Source organism: Mirounga leonina, unplaced genomic scaffold (assembly GCF_011800145.1).
Source record: "Mirounga leonina isolate KUSES-001 unplaced genomic scaffold, KU_Mleo_1.0 Mir_239, whole genome shotgun sequence".
NCBI lineage: Eukaryota > Metazoa > Chordata > Mammalia > Carnivora > Phocidae > Mirounga > Mirounga leonina.
In genome coordinates, this window is record NW_023270624.1 from 1,807,871 (window position 1) to 1,823,586 (window position 15,716).

General features: G+C 45.9%; 1 protein-coding gene across 1 annotated transcript; it reads left to right on the forward strand.

Moving 5' to 3' along the window:
* The first annotated feature begins 12,142 nt into the window (after positions 1-12,142).
* Positions 12,143-13,792, forward strand: LOC118026479 (olfactory receptor 1D2-like). Its single transcript, XM_035029336.1, has one exon. The coding sequence runs from the start codon at positions 12,763-12,765 to the stop codon at positions 13,711-13,713; it is 951 nt and encodes a 316-aa protein (XP_034885227.1). The 5' UTR covers positions 12,143-12,762; the 3' UTR covers positions 13,714-13,792.
* The last annotated feature ends 1,924 nt before the right edge of the window (positions 13,793-15,716 follow it).

A 15,716-nucleotide genomic window follows, 5' to 3' on the forward strand; every position in this document is an offset into this window, starting at 1 on the left:
CTTAAGATGAAGAAAATAGTGAAAATACTAAAAATTCTAATAACACAGATTGTACCTGGAGATGGAATGCTGTGCATGTAAAGAAAACAGCAAACACTTGCAGAGGACTTGCATGCCAGACATAGTTCTAAGTTCCTGTGTGTACATCAAAACCCTTAATCTTTGCAACTACTCCTGGTGGGCAGTATTAATATCTCCATGTTACAGACGAGTACTGATGCACAAGGAAGTTCAGTAATTAAGAGTAATTAAGAAATTCAGTAATTGTGTATATTGTGTAATATACACAGTAACTACAAAAGACAGGAGTTGAACCCAGGCGGGATGGGGTTAGAATGCATGGTCTTCACCATTCAGCTATGCTGCTTTCCAATAAATATTAGGGGAAATTATTAATTATATATAAAATTAATATTTACTTTATGTATTTATTATAATAACATTTTAATAACAAGTTATGTATTTATGTATTATATATAACATAATTATAATTACATTGAAATATAAGCTATGAAGATTGTATCTGTTATAAGTATTTATAAATATAAAAATACTAAAAATACTTATTACATATGTAGCAAATTATATAAGTAATAAATAAAATATTGATTTTATTGAATAATATATTTGACTAATAATTAAATATGTTAAATATTAAAGGAATATATGTATTAAAAATATACATTTAAGGGGCGCCTGGGTGGCTCAGTTGGTTAAGCGACTGCCTTCAGCTCGGGTCATGATCCCAGGGTCCTGGGATCGAGTCCCACATCGGGTTCCCGGCTCAGCGGGGAGCCTGCTTCTCCCTCTGACCCTCTCCCCTCTCATGCTGTTTCTCTCCTGCTCACTCTCTAATAAATAAATAAATAAATAAATAAATATCTTTAAAAAAATATACATTTAATATGTATATTAAATCAACAGGTACACATATTAAATTAAAACTATGATTAAAGATAGAAAATTGAGGAGGGGCATCTGGATGGCTCAGTTGGCTGAGTGTCCGACTCTTGATTTCAGCTCAGGTCATGATCTCAGGGTCTTGGGATCAAGCCCCGTGTCAAGAATCTATGCTCAGTGGAGAGTCAGCTTGAGATTCTCTCCCTCTCCCTCTGCCCCTCCCCCTGCTCACACACGTGTATGCATGCATGTGCTCTTTCTCTCTCTCTCTGTCTCAAATAAATAAATAAATCTTAAAAAAAAAAGAAATTTGAGGAAACACAGAAGGCTGGGAAGACAAGGCAAGGGCAACATAGTGGGACGGTAACAAATACGCAACTAGAGAGGGTCTAAGGGAGATGCAGAACCATCTGCAGACAACTAGTTTCTCTCTCTTTCCATCACTACCATGTCCGCCACCTCTCCCCTGGCCTCCCCATATCAGAGGCCAATCCACTGTCTACACCAGGTTTACAGAGTGTTCATGCCATACATGTCAAAATTGCTCAGGAAATAACTGGCAAGTCTCTTACCTCAACAGTGGTGATTAGCAACTCAGCCGAGCTACAGCTGAATTGACCTGCCCCTTTCCAACTTTCGACCCAACACCAACGCCAATGTGAGGGTTTTATCCAAGTAGTGCAATTGCTGGGTCATAGGGTAGCTCTATTTTCAACTTTCTGAGGAACCTCCACACCTTCAACTCAATTCTGACACCTTCTACCCAGAGGTAGCATCGGATCTCACAGGGTAAGGGTCCCTCCTATAAGGCTGTCCCTACTTGAGACACCAGTGATAAATCTGGGTTGTTACCTATGCTTCTGACTAACCGGCTTTAAATTAGAGATTCGGAGGACCCCTCCTCAGGTTCTGTTAATTTGCCAGAGTGGCTCACAGAACTCCGAGAAACATTTTACTTAGTAGATCACCAGTTGATTGTAATAGGATAGAACTCAGGTGCTGCCAATTGGAAGACAGGTGTGAAAGGATTTCAATCTAAAAGGAAACAGGAGGTATGAAATGGAGAATCTCATACAGGTGTCCTCAGCATAACAAAACTTAACCGAGAGACTGATTTCCTGTAAATGCCTGATTTACAGAAGACTGAAACTTACCTCCTTGACTGATGACTATCTGCCAAGAATCTCTCCCCATCCTCAAACCAGTGTACTCACTGGTTGGACTCTGACAGGACTCCCCTTCTTTGTGCTCCTTGCCCAAAAGACAGCCCACCCCAAACCCTCAGCAGACTCACTTGCAGCTTGCATTTCCTGAATTGCAATCCCTCTGCTATTCTTGAATAAACTTGATTTCTGGAGCTTGTCTCAGTTTACCTCTTTATTTGGGTTGACAGATGCAGGGGGCAAGGTATGGGAAAAAGGCATGGACCTTCCCTGCACTCTTCCCACACCTCCACCTGTTCACTAGCCTGCAAGCTCTCCAAACCCCGTCCTTTTGAGTTTTTAGGGAGGCTTCATGACATAGACATATCTGATTAAATCACTGGCCATTGGTGACTGAACTCAATCTCCAGCGCTCTGCCCTCCCGAGGTCAGTTAGAGGGAGAGGTTGAGGCTGAAAGTTTCAACCCTTTAATCACTTGGTTGGCTCCAGTGGTACCCACCACCCCATCCTCAGGTGCTTTCCCAGAGTCATCTCATTAACATAACAAAAGGCATCTTTATAGCTCCCTCCTCATAGGAAATTCCGAGGACTTTTTTAAAATTTAAATTCAATTAATTAACATATAATGTATTATTTGTTTCAGGGGTACAGGTCTGTGATTCATTGGTCTTATATAACACCCAGTGCTCATTACAACACATACCCTCCCCAATGTCCATCACCCAGTTACCCCATCCTTCCCAACCCCCTCCCCTCCAGCAACTCTGTTTGTTTCCTAAGATTAAGAATATCTTGGGGCACCTGGGTGGCTCAGTCCTTGAGCGTCTGCCTTTGGCTCGGGTCATGATCCCGGGGTCCTGGGAATGGGCCCCGCGTTGAGCTCCCTGCCCCACGGGGAGCCTGCTTCTCCCTCTCCCACTCCCCCTGCTTGTGTTCCCTCTCTTGCTGTGTCTCTCTCTTTCAAATAAATAAATAAAATCTTAAAAAAAAAATCTCTTATGGTTTGTCTCCCTCTCTGGTTTCGTCTTATTTCATTTTTTCCTCTCTTCCCCTATGATCCTCTGCCTTGTTTCTTAAATTCCACGTATCAGTGAGATTGTATGATAATTGTCTTTCTCTGATTGACTTATTTCTCTTAGCATAATACCCTCTAGTTCTATCCACATCATTGCAAATGGCAAGATTTCGGTTTTTTTGATGGCTGAGTAATATTCTATTATATACACACACACACACACACACACACGACCTCTTCTTTATCCACTCATCAGTCGATGGACATCTGGGCTCTTTCCATAGTTTGGTTATTGTGGACATTGCTGCTATAAACATTGGGGTGCAGGTGTCCCTTCGGATCACTACATTTGTATCTTTGGGGTAAATACCCAGTAGTGCAATTGCTGGGTCATAGGGTAGCTCTATTTTCAACTTTCTGAGGAAACTCGACACTGTTTTCCAGAGTGGCTGCACCAGTTTGCATTCCCACCAACAGTGTAGGAGGGTTCCCCTTTCTCCGCATCCCCGCCAACATCTGTCATTTCCTGACTTGTTAATTTTAGCCATTCTAACTGGTGTGAGTGGTATCTCATTGTGGTTTTGATTTTTATTTCCCTGATGCTGAGTGATTTTGAGCACTTTTTCATGTGTCTGTTAGCCATTTGGATGTCTTCTTTGCAGAAATGTCTGTTCATAGCTCCCTCCTCACAGGAAATTCCAAGGATTTTAAGAGCTCTTTGCCAGGAACAGGGATGAAGACCAAATATATATTTCTTACTCTACATCACAATGCCACACCTTATCAACAGAAGCTGGGCTAGCAGCACAGACTGATCCCAGCCTACTCCATGCAAATCAATAAACACCATTAAAATCATATCCTTTTACTGCCTGGAAGGAGTGAGGTAGGCCACCTGCATGTGACTTTACACATGGCTGCCCACGACAGCCATCACCCAGCAGCTGGCTCCCCTCCTGCCGCCCAGCACCTTAGCACAGAGCTCAGAGACTTAAGAGGGGGGATGTGGGGGTAGCTGATGTTCAACACCAGGGAGCGCCACCCTAGAAGCTCATGATTGGCTTCACAAGCTATTCTAACCCTGGTCATAAGGAGGAAACAGAGCCGCTATGTGAAAGGGCCAGGAGGAGAATGGGACAGTTTGAATTCATGTTGGGTGCAAAGAACTGAGGACTGACTCTGAGGGGCCACAGGGTAGGGGAGAACCACAGACCCTCCTGGCTGCCCCTCTGCAAGCCCTGGGAGAAAACCAGCCCAAACAATCCCATTCAAAAAAGGGCAAATGACTTGAATAGATGTTTCTCCAAAGAGCACACGCAAATGGCTAATAAGCACATGAAAAGAGGTTCAGCATCCCCAATCATTAGGGAAAGAAAAACTGTAAGATACTACTTTACACCCATTAGGATGGCTTCTATCCAAAAAACAAAACAAAACAAACACACAGAAAACAATAAGCGTTGGCAAGAATATGGAGAAATTGGAACACTTGTGCACCATTGGTAGGAAGGTAAAATGGTGCAGCCACCGTAGAGAACAGTGTGGTGGTTCCTCAAAAAATTAAAAACAGAACTACCATATGATTCAACAGTTCCACTTCTGGGTGTTTACCCAAAAGATTTGAAAACAAGGACTCAGAGAGATATTCATACACCTGTGTTCATAGCAACGTTATTCAGAACAGCTAAATCATGGAAGCAATGCAAGTGTCCATCAAAGGATGAATGGATAGGCAAAATTATGCATATATATGCAAAGGAATATTATTCAGACTTAAGGAAGAAAATTCTGCAGCATGCTACAACATGGATGAACCTTGAGGATGTTATGCAAATAAGCCAGTTACAAAAAGACAAATACTGTATGACTTCACTTTTATGAAAGACTTAGGGGCGCCTGGGTGGCTCAGTCCTTGAGCATCTGCCTTTGGCTCAGGTCATGATCCCGGGGTCCTGGGATCGAGCCCCACGTCGGGTTCCCTGCTCAGCAGGAAGCCTGCTTCTCCCTCTCCCACTCCCCCTGCCTGTGTTCCCTCTCTCGCTGTGTCTCTCTCTGTCAAATAAATAAATAAAATCTTTAAAAAAAAAAAAAAAGACTTAGAGAAATCAAAATCATAGAGGCAGAAAGTAGAATGGGCTGGGGGAGGGAAAATGGGGAGTTAATGTTTAATGGGTAGAGATTCAGTTTTATAAGATGAAAAGCATTATGGAGATGATGGTGGGGATGGCTGCACCAACATAATGAATGTATTTAATTCCACTGAACTGTATACTTCAAAATGGTTAAGATGGTAAATTTCAGGTCATGTGTCTTTTACCACAATAAAAAAATTGGGGGAAAAAAATCGAGGTATCCTGAATTGGGTACAGGAGTGGATACAAAGAAGGAGGTTCTGGGCTCCTTGGATAATGATAACTTATAATGAGCTGAACTGAGGAAACAAACATGTGTGTTGAGATTTGCTGCAGGCTCTTTGGTGAGAACTGGTGAGTCATTTCTGGTTGTGGTTTCCTGCACATGAAGCACTCACAGGACATGAACGGATCATAAATTAAAGCTCAACATCACTGGGGGCCTCTAGTGCCCTCTCCCTGATGGAAGCAGGTGCAGGGCCAGACTGGCAGAGTCCTCCCAGGGAGCAGCCAGGAAATCAGGACTGTGTCTGGGAATTCACCCTCCAGGGTCTGCTCTCTGCAGCTGGGGCCTCAACAGACACCATCCTTCTTCCTCATAGGCAACTTCCACCTCACACTAATGAGCCACTAGGGGCCAGCTCTTCGCAAGCAATTGAAACAACTTGCAGAGAAAAGTTTGATTTTAGCTCATTGAATGTTGAAAGAGAGGCTCATTCCTCTTCCCAGCACGTTTCCTCTGACGCTGCTCTCCCCAGGGAGCAGGGACCGCTCCATGTCATGGCCATTGCAGTGAGATGTCTTTCAGGTTCATGAAATCATCTCCCTCCAACTTGTGCTTCAGGTGTCTGCTCCAAGGCCACGCCAGCCATGGAGTCTTCCAGGAGAGCCTGGTACTGTCTCTTGGGAGCTGAAGTTTCCCTGAGTCTTGCAAGTCACCGTCCTGCCTGTAGTAACTTGTCGCCCTGTGCTTGAGGGCAGGAGCTAAGCTTCACACGGACTTTCATCTCACAATGTCAGTCGGCCTTCAGCAGATGACTTTGTTCCAGCCATGACCTTCTGTCTTTTATTTACCTTTTGTCGATGGAAGTTGGTGTTGTCTAACTGATGAACTCTGACCCCTAATAAATCTGGTTATCTAGATTGACTTTTCATGTGGGAGCCACAAGGAGGAAATCAGCGTCTTGCCAAAACCATTTTCAGAACAGGCCATCTTTTATTTCCTCGAAACCTCAGGCATCTCATGTTGTCAGTCAAAAACTACTGGGTCGGGCTCATAATTTTTAAATGTGAGATATGAGTGATATTTCGGCACAACCCCACCTTTGGTTTGTTGTTGTTTTCTTAGAAATATTTTTAAATTCAATGAAAAATATGCACATAAAAGAATGACCAGATTATGGAGGAGAAATAAGATGCTAATGTTATAGTTTGAGTTCCTGGATCCAGCTGAACCTGAAGACCTACCTTTGGGCTTTGTAGTCCCATGAGCCAATAAGCTCTCATTTTTGACTGGGCTAGTTTGAACTTTTTTTTTTTTTAATTTAATTTAATTTAATTTTATTATGTTATGTTAGTCACCATACAATACATCATTAGTTGTTTTTTTTTTAAAGATTTTATTTATTTATTTGACAGAGAGAGACACAGTGACAGGGGGAATGCGGGAGGGAGAAGCAGGCTTCCTGTGGAGCAGGGAGCCCAACACAGGGCTCGATCCCAGGACCCTGGGATTGCATGACCTGAGCTGAAGGCAGAAGCCCAACGACTGAGCCACCCAGGCGCCCCTACATCATTAGTTTTTGATGTGATCCATGATTCATTGTTTTCATATAACACCCAGTGCTCCAAGCAGTAAGTGCCCTCCTTAATACCCATCACAGGGCTAACCCATCACCCCGCCCCCCTCCCCTCTAAAATCCTCAGTTTGTCTTGCCTTTGTTTTTTGATATATTTGCCAAGAAGGATGCAGACCATTTGTATTCTTTCTTAGGTCTGTATATAGACAAATAAATCACTTTTGAGCCAAGTGATGTGAGCACAATCCAGACTTCCCATAACCAATGCTCATATACAACCTGCCATTTAATACCTTTCAGAATTTGGTAGAAAGAGCAGTTTCCGGAAATTGTAGGCAGAGACATGACATGAGGCCAGGGTTGATTTTATACAGTATTCCAACCATTTATACATGGGAAGCTGTGCTCTCTCCCCAACTAGGGTGAAAGCAGCGTGGACGCAGGCCTATCCCATCCCACTTCTCTCTCCTGTAGAATTGAAACAGTCCCTGCCATGCAGCAGGTGTCCAATAAACACTGACTAGATAAATCCTATAACCAGAGAAGGAATGTTGGCCGTTAGACCGAGAACATCATTTTACAACTAGTGCAGGTAAGGCTGGAGACAGGTGGGACACAAGAGTTCCAGGCTCTGCTCCAATATGGACCCTGGTACCTCCCTCAGCACAGTCGCAGGTATAATCATGATGACTGCCAGGACCATACCCGGCATCCAACCATTCCACCACCCCAAAGACAACATGGAGACCATGAACCCTCATCCTCAAACACTCAGAAGCAGCATGACGCAGGCTGCTTCCCGAACTCTGTTTTCTGGCATTTCCCACCCCATCACATCATGGATAGTTCTTCAACATCTCATGCCATTCTAACCAATCCCCCAAGTATATATCCAGAATAATCAGAGGATAAGATGGGTCTGCTCCAGATTAGGACCTAGATCTGTCAACTCTCTCTCAGTCCTTTGATGAAGGCAAAATAGGGCAGAGAGTACTGAGGAAGGACATGGCCAGCCTTCTTCAGGGAATGTGCATCTATGGAGGCTTACATTCCAGCTGGGGCTTGAGCTAACCTGGAAGATTCCCAACAGGAAAATCTCTTACGTCCCTGACCGACAATATGAATGCAATCCTCTTTCTTTCCACTTTAGCCCCTGGGGTAGGTGATTTGTTTGTGATCTGCAGAACATGGACAAATTCCCTGTGGATTGCCTATAATCAGGAGCTTTGGGCATTCACTTTGGTGGGGACCATAAAATCCCTACACATCTATAGAAGGGATGGTGTTCCAGCCCAGAGGATAAGAGAACAGACTGTGCTTCTCTGGACCCCAGGTATTGTCCCCACACCCCAGAGCAGTGAGATTTGAGTAGGTTGGTACCCATCAATCCATAATTATCCATGGGGTGATCACACTTGCCATGTGACCCACCTACTTCATAGGGCTGCAGAAAGGCAAGTCAGGTCATGTATAGGGAAAGTCTTTATGCATTTGAATCAACATAACTTTTTTTTTTAAGATTTCATTTATTTATTTATTAGAGAGAGAGAGTAGAGGGAGGTGCAGAGGGAGAGAAACAAGCAGACTCCCCACTGAGTGCAGAGCCCAACACGGGCCTCTATCCCACAACTCTGAGATCATGACTTGAGCTGAAATCGAGAGTGGGATACTTAACCGACTGAGTCACCCAGGCACCCCTGAATCAACATAACTCTTTTAAATATTGTCGAATCATGGCCTGAGAATGCTATCAATTAACCGCATTAGAAACTACAAAGTGCAAAATTTAGTCACACCAGTAACTCACACCGTGGCTCTATGTCCATCCTTGCTCAAGCAACTGTGGGTCCCAGGTTCCCAAACCAGGACCTCACCTTCTGCACAATGGCACGACTGTTTGCTTCAAACAACACCCCACAGTCCCCCAAATAAGACCTTGGGATCACCCTAAATTCCTAATTTACAGACATTTTTAACCAAAGTGTTCAAAGAGAAGCAGGCTGCTCTGGGAAGGAGCAGGTGCTCACCACCGAGGGAGAGCACATGCTGGGAGCACTATCACTTCCAGTAGTGCTCCAAGCAAGTTTCTCCGGTAGGTAGGAGGCTGTATCAGCCCATTCCACCTGCCACAGCCCTGCCGCCCTTGCTCTGCTCCAGGTGGGGCAGTCATGGAATCTGCCGCCAGCCCCGGAGGAGAGAAGTGAAGGCCAGAACTGCAACCTAGGGAAGGAATTAAGATCAGCACAGGCAGCCAGGTGAGACCAGGGGAAGCTGGAATGGAGGAGAAGGTCAGACACAGACACCCCGGATGTGAGGTTAGCAGATTCACATGTGGTGTCACATGACCTTTCGTCTAACCGCTCCTCTAAGTGCAGGGAGGACCTGGCTTCCGGGTTTCCTTCTGTCAGCATTCTGCAGGATGTCTGGTACGGTCCTGAGGAGAGGGTGTAGCAGCTCGATCGGGAGCTGCCGCCCGCTGATTTCCGCGGGACATGGAAGGACTGTGCCAGGGATTTTCAGTCACCCTCTCCCTTGTCCTCACAGGCCATCCCCATTGTACAGAGGAGGAAAAGGAGAACAAGCAATTAAATCCACTTCAAGATGAAAGGTGAGCCAGAGCATCGGTGTCAGCTGTCTTGCCCAGTGAGCAGCAGAGAATTCTAGGGAATGGGACATGGGCCTGCATGGTGCAAAGTCCTACACAACCATAATGGATTTTTGATGTTTCCATTTAAGGCTCCTGAAGCAAACACTAGGCAATGTGGAATTTTAAAGAAAATATTGAAAAGGTTGTCTTTATTGTCTTACGTTTCCCAGTGTTCTCCGCCACAGACCAGGCTGCCATTTTCCCTTCTGCCTCACCATGAGTTTCCAACACATCTCAGTTCTACTCCCCGTTGGCTTTAAACATATCAATTTTTGAGTTTAGTAAGTGCTTTCTGGTTGGCAGTAGTGTTCCTAGAATATAGGGTCTGTTCCCTTCTCTGGTGGCCCCACAGGAACGAGATGAGTGCTCCACACGCACCTGACTGATGATGGCGTGAGCAGATGGATGAAAGTCTCCCCATTTCATCCATTTCTGCCATTTTGTTTTACTTCAAGTTATATGAAAGTAACTGCAGATGTCCCTTAAGAATTCAGACTTCCATGGTACAGATCAAATCCCACCATACAAAGCATGATTACAACACAAATTCCCTACAGAACATGATGGGACCCAAAGAACTACCTCGTGATCCATTCGTTGCCAGAAATTTCTATTATACAAAAATTCAGCTACATCCTTAATATTGTTCATAATGAGGCAAAAATTAGTCTTGAGAAATCATATCTAGGGGCACCTGGGTGGCTCAGTCGTTAAGCGTCTGCCTTCAGCTCAGGTCATGATCCCGGGGTCCTGGGATCGAGCCCCGCATCCGGCTCCCTGCTCAGCGGGAACCCTCTCCCACTCCCCCTGCTTGTGTTCCCTCTCTTGCTGTGTATCTCTCTGTCAAATAAGTAAATAAAATCTTTTTTAAAAAAAGAAATCATATCTAATATTAAGATTTTGGCAAAGAAATCATTCAAAGCCAATGGATAAATAAATTACTCTGACTTATCTACTACATGAAGTGTGAAGTAGAGGACCAGAAGGAATGGGACAGGGACACAGTGTAATGTGAGGTTAAGGTCCTGAATAAATACTTCATTTGGTTTTCTGTTTAAAATTTTGTAGACACGAACAACTCTGCACCTAAAATCAAAGTAAGATTTCCATAACCGACTGAACTTCTTCTGCAAATTCTTCATCCCAGCTTTCAAAAGTCCTTCAGAATTTAGACTGCCTGGGGATAAGGCAATCTCGAGAAATGATAGCTTCTAGAAGATACTAGAGAGAGTGGCACATGGAAAGTGAGTAGACTTTTCCCAAGTGATTCCAGGGGCCAGAACAGGAGACAACCATGGTGATAAAAATCAACTAACACAGGGCAGTCTAGAGAGGAAGACCACTAGCTCTGCCACTCTGGGAGCATCACTTAGTTCTGCTGTGCAACCCTTGCCTCATGTGGAACAGGGACATTTATAAAGTGACTGCAGAGGAGGGCTCTGAGGGGTCCCAGAAGCATCTGTGTACAGCACTAAGCACAAGGAGTGCTCAGTGAGTATTAGCTGTTCGCCTTCCCCGGCTATTGTTGCTGGCCAAGAATGAGAGTCCAATGTCTCCAGGTCTGCAGATTTTTCAAGAGGCAGAATCCAGATTTTATACGAAATCCTTGATTTTTTAAAAAAGATTTGTTTATTTATTTGAGGGAGGGGAGGGAGGGAGAAGCAGGCTCCCTGCTGAGCAGAGAGCCCAACATGGGGCTCGATCCCAGGACCCTGAGATCATGACCTGAGCTGAAGGCAGACGCTTAACCGACTGAGCCACCCAGGCGCCCTGTAATCCTTGATTTTTAAAATGTCAGCAAATAGGAAATATCTTGTAGAACATTAAGGGTCTAAACCAAGTAAATACACCAGCAGGCAGTGTCTGGGTTGTTCCTCTGGTCTACAGTAGTCACATGTCCTGGATCACATAGACCAGATTCATAATTCCTCCTCATTCATATATTCGAGGAAATTCCTGTTGGCACAGAACCTTGGGCTTGCCTATGACTCCACCCTGCCTGCCTTCCACTCAGCTCTTATAAACACCTGCAGGAGCACCTGGGTGGCTCAGTCGGTTAAGCCTCCGCCTTTGGCTCAGGTCATGATCCCAGAGTCCCTAGATTGAGTTCTGTGTTGGGCTCCCTGCTCAGTGGGGAGGTCTGCTTCTCCCTCTTGTGCATGCTCTCTCTCTCTTAAATAAATAAAGTTTAAAAAAAAAGAAAGAAACACCTGCTATTTTCTTTGCTTAAATGCATTCATTAATCACAACAAAACATTTCTCATTAGCCTGCTGTCCACATATTTTCTACGGGTCGATTTTGGTGTGCAATACGTTTGTGAAAGTTCATTCTTCTATTTGATGGCTTTGTTGAGCACTGACCATGTGCTGCGGATTGTTACGGGCACTGGGCACACGACAGGGAATGGCGTGGACACAACCCTGTTCTCAGGAGGGCATGGCCTCATGGGGAAAACCCACCATAAACTAGTTAACAAATGACGTAACCTCCCACAGAGTTACAAAGGTGACAAATCAGCCATGAGAAGGTCCGGGTGGAGAGAAATGCTGGGACAAGAAGAGCCCATGCAAAGGCCCTGTTCTGAGGCAGGAAGGGCATGCAGTCAGATAAGCAGGCAGGAACCAGGGCAGGAAGTCCTTTCTAGAGAGGACATGCTGGCTGGGTTGAGGTCAAAGATTCGGTCACACTGCCCTCAGTACGCTGTGCCAGAGGGACGGGGCGGGTCCTCTCGAGTGGGATGGGGGAGGCACAGGCTCTGGATTCAAAGTGGGTTCAAAGTCTCCTTTGCCACTTCCTACTCATGTGGTCCTGAGCAAGCTACATATATTGAGTCTCAGCTACTTCATCTGAAAAGCGGGAATCATAAGAGTACCTATTTTGCGGGGATTAAGAGAGATCGTGCATGTAAACTCCGTAGCACATAATAAGCACATAATAAGCACTTGATAAGAAGCAGCAATTACCATGGGTACAAAATTCTGGTCATGTATCCAATCACAAATGACCTTTGATCTGATTCTTCACATACAGCAAGACCAGGCTCTGCTGGGATTTTGTCCTCCCCCTTGTGTGTGTAGGCTGTCACCTCCCCGAGCCAAAGTGGGATGTCCAGGGGGAAGGAGAATGGGACAGGAGTCACCAAGTTCCTCCTGCTTGGCATCACCAGTGACCCAGAGCAGCGGCAAGTCCTCTTCTGGCTCTTCCTGTGTATGTACCTGGTCACCGTGGCCGGGAACACACTCATTATCCTCATCATCGGCTCCGATCCCCACCGGCACACACCCTTGTACTTCTTCCTTACCAATCTCTCCTTTGCTGACATCTGCTTCACCACCAACCTGATCCCCAAGCTGTTGGTCAGCCACGTAGCAGGAACATGGACGATCTCTTACCCCCACTGCCTGACCCAAATGTACTTTCTCATCTCCTTTGCCAACCTGGACACCTGTTTGCTGGCGGCCATGGCACTGGACCGTTGCGTGGCCATCTGCCACCCCCTACAGTACCACACCATCATCTCCCCCCAGCTCTGTAGGGGACTGACTACACTCATGTGGACGTGCTCAGGCCTCATCGCTCTGGTCCACACATTCCTCATGAACAGACTGACGTTCTGCTCCTCCGCCCGGGAGATCGCACACTTCTACTGTGAGGCCTACCTGCTGATGAAGATTGCCTGCTCAGACACGCGGGTCAATCAGCACGTGTTCCTGGGCGCCGTGGTCCTGTTTGTGGCCCCCTGTGCGCTCATTGTGGTCTCCTACATCCGCATAGCTGCAGCTGTCCTCCAGATCCCCTACACCCCAGGAAGGTGCAAAGCATTTTCCGCGTGCATCTCCCACCTGTCTGTGGTCACCCTGTTCTATGGAACTGTCCTGAGGGTATACATACGACCCCCCAACTCCTTCTCAGCCCAGGACACAGTAGCAACCATCATGTATACAGTGGTGACCCCCATGCTAAACCCCTTCATCTACAGCCTGAGGAACCAGGACATGAAGAAGGCTGTAAGAAGACTCTTCAGCAGGGGCTCCGAATCCTCTAAGCGGTGGTGAGCGCCGGGCTGATACCTGGAGAGGCCCAGGATGTCAGGAAACGGAACACGAGTCTGCCATCGCCTCAACAACACCAACTTCCGCACACTGACAGGTAATTTTCTGAGAAGAAGAGGCCTGAAATTAGAGGAATTTTTAATGTATTCTATCTCTGAGAAACCCGGGCTCCTTCCAGCTCTCTCCTCTAATGATGGGGTGGGGCTAGCAACCCCATGCTTCCAAGGTGGCTGCTGGGGCTCCATCCATCTCTTCCTGTCCCAGGCAGGCAGGAGGAAGATAGCAGGACCAAAAGACTTGCCACTTGCAAGGTCTCTCTCAGCCCCAACAGCTGCTTCTGGTTCATTTCTCAAAGGTCTCGCCCTAATAGCAAGGCAGGCTGGGAAATGTAGCTGCTATTTTTTGCTGCTGCTGCTATTGTTTTGGTTAGGCTTAGACAGGCCACCACCTTATATGCTGAGCAGGGAGCCCAAGAGCAAGCGGTCCGTAGCTTGCTCAGGACGAATGGGAAGGAAGTGGCAAAGGAGACCTTGAACCCACTTTGAACCCAGAGCCTGTGCCTCCCCCATCCCACTCGAGAGGACCCGCCCCGTCCCTCTGGCGCCGCTTACTGAGGGCAGTTCTCTTAGAAAGGAAGGGGGGATGGATAGTGACCAGACAACAGGCAGGTGCGCAACGATACGCGAGACTTATTTTGCCACATTTTATAGATACGAAGCCACACAGTTATTTTAGGAAAATGAACCTGTGTTTTACACATTGACCCCCTCTGGGTGGGGACTGTGTGTCAGGAGAAACACCTGATGTGCTCCCACACTGCTGAGGCTATGACATCAGCAGAAGGATCCCACGGTTCTCCTGCACGTCGGGGTCCCCCTGCGGGGAGCACAGCAGTAGGAGCGAAAGCGAAAGGAGAGTTCATGGCATTCGGTTATCGTGAAACTTTAATTTTTCCCAAGGAGATGGTTTGTATTTCATCTTGAATGTTTTTTGCACTGGGGAAAATTAACATTGGAAGTGTAAAAATTTATAAAAGGAAACCTCATTTTAAATGGGGGGGGGTGCACCTGGGTGGCTCAGTCGGTTAAGCAGCTGACTCTTAATCCCAGCTCAGGTCTTGATCTCAGGATTATGAGTTCAAGCCCCAGGCTGGGCTGCATGCACACTGGGCACAGAGCCTACTTAAAAAAAAAAAAAAAAAAAAAAGAGGCGTCAGGAGGCCAGCAGGGGGAGCTCTCACACCGTAAGCTCCTGGCCAACTGCAGCCCCTACTACTTTAGCTACTACTTTACCGCCCCAGGAGGAAGAAAGGTTTTCCTCCTCCCCCAGCAACAGCCCAGCCAATGAGAGACCGTCACAGCTCAGCCAATGAGAAGCCACCATACTTCCAACTCCCAGTTTAACCCAATGGGCCTGGTGTTTACAACAGCCCCTCCCAACGCCCCCTTTTCTCTATAAAAGAGCGTTCCTCTCTTTTGCTCCCCAGACTTGCCTGTGGTTTTGCAGAAGCTTGCTTGTCCGAGATTGCAGTTCTCTACTCTGTCAAACCCGTTTTTGCTGGGAAAATAGCCAGCAGTTTTATTTTTTGAAGTTAACAGGAGAAAGTTCATATTGTTCAGACTTTGCACAATATTATATTGATGTAGGTGTGTGTGGAAAAATAAAGCATATTTTAAATAAATCAGACAATAAAGCTTTAGAAACCAGTATCAACAGATGGTTTTTTTTTTTTTTTGAGATTTTTAAGATTTTATTTATTTATTTATTAGAGAGAGAGACATTGAAAGAGAGAGTGTGTCTCATGGAGAGGGACAAGCAGACTCGGTGCTGAGCAGGGAGCCCGATGCGGGACTCGATCCCGGGACTCCAGGATCAGGATCATGACCTGAGCCGAAGGCAGACACTTAACGACTGAGCCACCCAGGTGCCCCTTGAATCCAGAATATTTTTTTTAAAGATTTTATTTATTTATTTGAGAGAGAGAGAATGAGAGAGAGAGAGCACAA